Below are 8,149 nucleotides of genomic sequence, written 5' to 3' on the forward strand. Positions count from 1 at the left end.
TGGAAATCAAGAATTTTTATTGAGAAGCGACGCATTCTTCGTTTGTGCTCAGACCTGTGAATATTGTTTAAAGGACCCACAATAATGTGAAGTTTTGAAAGCTTCCATTCAAACTCTCATGAACCAAGGAATACTGATAATTGATCGACCCTCCACTATTAAGGATGTCTCAACCCTTGAGATCACGTACGACGAAGTTCCTCCCTTTCAAATCGTATATGATCTTTCTCAATGACTCTTTCAACAAACTCGGCTACTCTAGTTATTATAACAGTTCCGACTCTATTTCCATACAACGATACCAAAGCAATCCCCTGGATGTATGACACACCAGTCTACATCCATGGCCAGAAAGTACAAGCAAAACCTATCAAAACCAATGATCCTCTAATAAGTATTGTCGGAACCGGCGACATAACTAGAAGCGGCATAATCTTCACACCGGCATCACCCCCGATGGAGAAAAGTGGTCCATCAGCCTAAGACAAGGGCAAACAAGTTTATAATGCCCAACCAAGGCAAGACCCACCAACAACAAGTGAAGTGGACGAGTTTCTCCAGATCATCAAGAGGAGTGACTATCAGGTAGTAGAGAAACTCAACCAGATATCCTCCAAAATTTCAATGTTATCTCTATTGGTGTGCTCAGATGCCCACGGAGATGCTCTGGTGAAGTTCTTAAAGGCTGCTCACGTACCCCAAAAAATCTCGGTCTGCCAATTTGAAGGTGTAGTCAACAATATAGCCACCATCTTAAGTCTGGGATTTAATGACAAAAGTCTCCCCATTGAGGGAAGAAACCATAACAAGGCCCTCCACATCTCCATTGAGTGTGCAGATACAGTTCTATCTAGGGTTCTGGTGGACACTGGTTCCTCCCTTAAATAGATGTTTAAAGGCTCTTTGGCTAAGTTGGCTATTGAAAGGCTTATCATGAAATCCAGTGAACTGGTGGTAAGAGCGTTTGATTGGTCGAAGTGGACCGTAATTGGTAAGATAGATCTGTCCATCATGATAGGCCCCCATGTCTTCTTCATCACATTCTTTGTAATGGATATTTATCTGGCGTATAGTTGTCTACTAGGGAGACCATGGATTCATTCCGCTAGATCCGTCACTTCGACGCTCCACCAAAGGCTGAAATTTATAGTGAACAACAAGCTGGTAGTGGTGGAAGGTAAGTCATCTGGAGTCATTCCGCTATATTGAAGAAGAGGGGGAGATGAAGGAAATCCCGTTTCAATCATTCGAGGTGGTCAACATTGAAATGGTTTGCCCTACTAGGGATGAACCAAAGAATACCAAATTTCCAATGGCCTCTCTCTAGGATGCTTGAATAATTATACAGAATGGACACCCTTTGGGTTGGGGAAGAATGCTAGAGCTTCCTACCAACAAGGACCGTAGTGATTTGGGATACAATTTCCAGAGTTTGAAGAAGCTTGCGCGGATAGCTACAAAGGGATCATGGCTCCTGCTATCTGAATGCTTATCAAGTGTCGGTTACCTTGATGAGGACCGTGTATGTTCCATGGAAGAAGATGTTGAATATGTAGGACTGATCTTCAAGAAGATTAATGGAAGGGGTGCCACCAAGTGGACCGAAACTGAGATACCGGAAGCAACTTTGAATGAAATGTAATTTCCTCTATTTGTTTCCCTTATTTATTAAAATAAAAAAGAACCCATGTCAAGCCCAAGGAATGGGGGAACCATTTATAGGGCCCCATCAAATTTCCCTTTAATGATTAATGAAAAGATCCATGTTTCGCAGTCAATTTTGTGATCCTTGTCTTTCATTTATTATTTCACCTTTTCAAAAATGTCAATTTTCTTTTGTTTTTAAAATTTATTTTCAAATCATTTTTTCCTTCATATCAATAAAAGCATGAACCCTAAATTGTGTAGATCACTCTCGACAACCACCAATGACAATTCCATTGTAGTCTCACATGACTTTGATAACCCGATCAATCAAGCTAGTGAAGACTGTGAGGAAGAGGCCAAGCTCCCCGAAGAATTAGCAAGACTACTCAAACAAGAGGAAAAGGTCATCCAGACACACGAGGAATCAGTGGAAGGGGTTAACCTGGGGAAAAATGAGGAAACAAAAGAAGTATGAGTCGGCTCAGCTCTGCAAGATGAGGTGAAGACAAAACTGATCAAGCTTTTGAATGAGTACATGGATGTATTTGCATGGTCATACCAAGACATGCCTGGCCTCGATAATGACATTGTGGTCCACTAACTGCCTCTTAAATAAGAATGCCCTCCAGTAAACCAAAAGCTACGAATGACTCATCCCGATATGGCTATGAAAATCAAGGAGGAGGTAAGGAAGCAGCTTAATGCCGGTTTCCTACCCATTTTAAATTATCCCCAACAGATTGCCAACATTGTGCCCATGCCTAATAAGGACGGTAAAGTAAGAATGTGCGTAGATTACAAAGATCTAAGTAGATAAAGTCCCAAAGATGACTTCACACTACCTCACATTGACGTGTTAGTGGATAACACCGCTCAGTTCTCTGTCTTCTTTTTTATGGATGGTTTCTCCAATTACAACCAGATCTAAATGAATCAAGAAGACATGGAGAAAACCACTTTTATAACCCCATGGGGCACTTTCTTCTATAAGGTCATGCCTTTTGGATTGAAGAACGTTGGTGCTACGTACCAACGAGCCATGGTTACTCTCTTTCATGACATGATTCATAGAGCGATCGAGGTCTACATTGATGATATGATAGCTAAATCCCAAACCGAGGAGGAACACCTTGCCAACCTTGAAAAGCTTTTTGAAAGGCTAAGGAAGTTCAAACTGAGGCTTATTCCCAATAAATGCACGTTCGGGGTGAGATCCGGTAAATTATTGGGTTTTATTGTGAGCCAACATGGCATTGAAGTAGATCTTAAGAAGGTGAAGGTAATACAAGATACGCCTCCACCCAAAATTGAAAAGGAAGTCCGAGGATTCTTATGTAGATTGAACTACATTGCAAGGTTCATATCTCATCTTACGGCTACCTGTGAGCCAATCTTCAAACTTCTCCGGAAGGATTAAGCTATCATTTGGAATGATGATTGTCAAAGAGCTTTTGATAAGATTAAGGAGTACTTGCAAGAAACTTCTGTTTAATGCCTCTTGTACCCGATAAACCATTGATCATGTATCTCACCGTCCTCGAAGGGTCCATGGGATGCGTCCTTGGAGAACATGACGAGACCGGTAGAAAGGAACATGTAATATACTACTTAAGAAAGAAGTTCACCGATTGCAAGAGTAGATATTCAATGCTTGAGAAGGGTTTTTGCGTGCTAGCATGGGCTGCCAAACGCTTAAGACAATACATGCTCACTCATGTAATACTGTTGATCTCCAAGATGGACCCCATCAAATATATCTTTGAGAAGTCTGCTATAAACGATAAAGTAGCCCAATGGAAAATGGCATTAACCAAGTATAACATCCAACATGTCACTCAGAAGGCCATGAAAAGGAGTGTAACGTCTGACTATCTGGCACAACAACCCTTGGAGGACTACCAGTCCATGCGTTTTGAATTGCTCGATGAAGATATCATGTTGATTAGGGATTGCAACATCCCCGGCCTTGAAGAAGGACTCGAGCCTGGGTCCCGTTGGAATTTGGTTTTTGATGGAGCTTTTAATGCTCAAGGTAATGGCATTGGGGGGGGGGGAGCAGTTATCACCTCCCTAATTGGTTTCCACCTCCCCTTCACCGTAATATTATGTTTTGAATGTACAAACAATATGGCAGAGTACGAGGCTTGTATCTTCGGTATTGAAGCCGCTATTGATCTTAGGATTAAGATCATTGAAGTTTACAGAGATTCAGCCCTAGTAATTAGCCAAGTCCATGGAGATTAGGACACTAGATATCACAAGCTCATTCCCTACAAAGAGCATGTCTTGAAACTAATCCCTCACTTTGATGAGATTACATTCTATCACATCCCTCGGGAGGAGAATCGGATAGCTGACGCCTTCGCAACTTTGGCATCCATGTTTAAGGTCAAGTGGAAGAATGAAGCGACATCCTTTCACCTCATCTACCTAGACGAGCCTGCTTATTGTTTAGCGGCCGAAGACGAAGCCGATGGTTATCCTTGGTTCTAAATGCCAAGAATACCCTAAAGACGCATCCATTACTGAAAAGAAGTACCTTCGAAAACTATCTTCCAAGTTCTTCTTAGGTGGATGGGTACTATACAAAAGAAATTATGATTCAGTTTTACTAAGATGCGTGAACAAGTAAGAAGCAAACCAAATCATAATAGAAATACATGAAGGCCCCTTCGGACGCATGCCAGTGGGCACACTATGGTGAAGAATATCTTAAGGGTCGACTACTATTGGATGACTATGGATGTTGAATGTCACCACCACGTCCAAACATGCCATAAATGCCAGATTTACACCGACAAGATCCATGTACCGCCAATGCCGCTCAATGTCTTGACATCTCCTTAGCCTTTTGCTATGTGGGGCATTGACGTAATCGAATGCATAGAGCCAACTTCCTCGAATGGACATCGCTTCATCCTTGTAGCCATTGACTATTTCATAAAATGGGTGGAAGCATGCTCGTACGCCAACCTTACCAGACAAGTGGTGGCTCGATTCATAAGGAAAGAAATCAACTGCCATTATGGGGTCCCTAACAAGATCATTACTGACAATGGATCTAACCTAAATAACAAGATGATGAAAGAGCTATATCGAAGCTTCAAAATTGATCACCATAACTCATCGCCTTATAAGCCTAAGATGAATGACGTTATTGAGGTAGCTAAGAAAAATATCAAGAAAATCATGCAGGAGATGGTGGAAACCTACAAAGATTGGAAAAAAACGATGATGTTTGCATTACATGGCTATCGTACTTCAGTACGGACTTCCACTGAGGCAACACCCTTCTCTCTCGTATACGACATGGATGCAGTCTTGTGAGTTGAAGTGGAGATTCCTTCCTTAAGGATTTTGACCAATGTCAAGCTGGATGAAATTGAGTGGGTCCAAGCCCGATTTAACCAGCTGAATCTCATTGATGAAAAGCGCTTGGCAGCCATCTGTCATGACCAGCTTTATAAAAAGCGCATCAAGAGAGCACACGACATGAAAGTCTTCCCCCGTAGCCTAGAAGTTGGAGACCTTGTATTGAGGAAGATTTTTCCCACACACACCGATCCAAGGGGCAAATGGACACCGAACTACGAAGGCTCATACGTTGTGAGAAAGGTCTTTTTTGGAGGAGCCTTGATCCTGATAACTATAGATGGTGAAGATCTTCCATCCTTGGTAAACAAGGATGCAGTCAAAAAATACTACGCTTGAAAAAAATGAGCCCGATAAGTTGAAAACCCGAAAGGGCGACTTATGCAAAAATGGGTATCCTGATAGACTAAAAACCTGAAAGGGAAGTCTAGGCAAAAACTAGTCACTCAATAATTGCGAGAGGCTTCAACCTGCCAAGAATCCTTACTCAACCCTCAGCAAGTTGATTCATCCGCTTCCCTAGCAAATCAGTCACTCACCTTCTGAAAGCAAGATCAAAGGACGACCAAAGGCATAAAGACTATAGCAGAGTTGGAATTTGGTGGAAACCCGAGATGTTTCATTTCCATTATAGTTTTTCAATTTCTTTTTGAAATCACCTCTTTTAGAAATTGCTTCTTTGTACAAAATCACCATTTTGGGACCATTTCTCAATAAAATCAATTCCCTCATATATGTGCTCAATATTTTTACTTTTACTGCTTTATTTGCGAAATATGACTTCTTTCTAAATGATATTACATTGGAAATTTCTTGTTAAAAACCCTTTTTCAAAAAAAAAGCTTTAAGGTAAACAATATCGAGTTACATTCCTTTCAAAGAGTTACTAAAGGTAACCAAACTCGCATTTGGTATACCCAACTTAATAGCGTCGTGTAATCCCATGAGCTTAGCCAATTATTTCTTTTCCAGCGGGAATCCTCTGTAATTACACCCAGTGCTCGCTTGGACATCAAGTTCCAATCTATCAAATACCAGAAAGTTAGTACTTTCCCCGATTACCCTTCTAAGCCCAATCACCATTGGCACCCTGTCGCATCTCGAAAACTACGATCCCTCGCGATGGTCGCGGAAAAAATGATTCGAACAGAGTTTCCACCGAACTTTATTTATTCCAATTAAAGAATAGGGAAGTATCAATAAAACCTTTAAAAGTAGAATAATGGTCGTCGCAACCATATTTGGGTTCGGGAGTCGATGACACAAGGGGAAGGTATTAGCACCCCTCACATCCGTTGTACTCAACGGGAACCTTTTAGTTAAACTTGTGATTTGAATGTTAGCTCTATGTTAATTATTTTCTTAAAAAGGTAAAAAAAACCTGAAAATAGAAATGAAAGGCGCTGGGGAACATCATTATCAACCTTAAAGTTGAAGAATGACTTGCTGAGAAATAATTCCGCGAGCACATGCGGGGTAAGAATACCATCGACTTGAAATAAGGACCATCTTGGATACTTGTGATTGACCATGAATCCTAAATTATGTTATGTTTGATGTTTTGTATGACATTCCACTTTTGATGGAAGTACTTATGCATGTAATGACACATGAGATGCATGTAGTATGCAGTTGCTAGGGATATTTATGAGGTGCATACAGGAATGTGAATGATTTTTGATTTTGTATAAGGCTATGTATAAGTATGTTGATGATTGGTACAAATCTTGTTTTGGTAAGATTGCTTTGTATGTATAAGGTGAACAATAACTTCTTCATTATGATGCCTCTTCCCATTTTGATGGGGGGAGTTATGCATGTATTGTATGGTTATGCATATGAAAGTGAAGATGATGATTGGGGGCGGTATTTTAAAATTGGCCTCCCTTTCTGAAGGTGGGAGTTTTCAGGCACCCATGTTAATTGGATTTTAGCTTATAATGCCAGAGACGTGGACTTTTGTTCGAAGACCAGTGGAAATTGGACTTAAGGTTTTTGGTAGTTGGAAATATGATTTGCGTTTTTGGGTATTGAGATAATTTGACTTCTCAACACTTGATACTTTAGCAATATGATGCTCAGTGGTGTATCATTAATGCCCTTGTTGACTTTCACCGGAGATTTGTCGATGATAGGCTGCATATAGGCACATTCCTAAGGGAATTGGGTTGTTTATGATGAAAACGACCATGGCGGTCTGCAAATGATCTGATGTCATTATGCGACGAGAACATTCTTGGGGACTGTGAGTCTCCCCTTTTGATCCCTCAAGAGTAATTTTATTGTTTTGTTCAAATATTTTGGTTATTTTCCAAAATTTTAAAACAATGCTTATCAAAGAATAAAGGAACTTTGCAAACAAGCAGAGAAAATAAAAAGTAATTAGGCACAATTTTGACGAGAAAACTTCTCTTTTTATTGATTCGACCCTTGAACGAGCAACTGTACATAAAGATGTAATTCCTTAATGAGGTCATTGTTTTGCAAGAAAAATAATGGCAATGAAAATTAAGTTTCCATTTAGTTTCAATACTGCTATAATCTTCATGTCTTTCAAAGTCCGAACACCTTGCCTCTGAAGAAGTCAGCTGGATTGATTCTTTGCTTCTGGAGACTGTAGCGGTAAATTCATGATCATCAAGCTATGTATAAGATAGACATCAAATAACAAGATTCGCCACTGCGCTTTTATTATTTCCAAGGGAAAACGGAAAAAGTACGAACAAAACCCAAAAGTAAGAAGTTTTCAAATCAAAACTAATAAAATGTCAGAGATTACAGGTAAGGGGGTTGGTTACACAAAGGGAAGGTCTTAGCACCCAAAGTGTCCTAGGTACTCCTAGGGAGCCCTTTTTGTATGCATATGTATTTGGTACAAAATGATGATTACAAACAAATAGAATGGGGGGATGAGAAAAGAATTCATTAATTATATTTTTGTGTTTGACAAGATCTTCGGACTTGTGCCTACGCACCAACATAAAAATGAGGGATCAAAACCTCGTAGTTCGTGATACAAATTTTAAAGTGGATGTATTGGTTTTAACAAAATTTTAAGTTTGAAAAGCACAAAGGCCTAAAAATGGTTTGAACAAGTTAGTTCTTTTTGGCTTTTTTTTAGAGATTAAGT

The 8,149-nt window shown here is 40.0% G+C and overlaps 1 protein-coding gene across 1 annotated transcript; it reads left to right on the forward strand.

Moving 5' to 3' along the window:
* The first annotated feature begins 3,168 nt into the window (after positions 1-3,168).
* LOC127104378 (uncharacterized) lies at positions 3,169-4,140 on the forward strand. Its single transcript, XM_051041564.1, has 3 exons — positions 3,169-3,679; positions 3,782-3,864; positions 4,036-4,140. Exons 1-3 carry the CDS (start codon positions 3,169-3,171, stop codon positions 4,138-4,140), a joined length of 699 nt encoding a protein of 232 aa, XP_050897521.1.
* Positions 4,141-8,149: the final 4,009 nt, after the last annotated feature.

This window comes from Lathyrus oleraceus, chromosome 7 (assembly GCF_024323335.1).
Source record: "Lathyrus oleraceus cultivar Zhongwan6 chromosome 7, CAAS_Psat_ZW6_1.0, whole genome shotgun sequence".
Taxonomy (NCBI): Eukaryota; Viridiplantae; Streptophyta; class Magnoliopsida; order Fabales; family Fabaceae; genus Lathyrus; species Lathyrus oleraceus.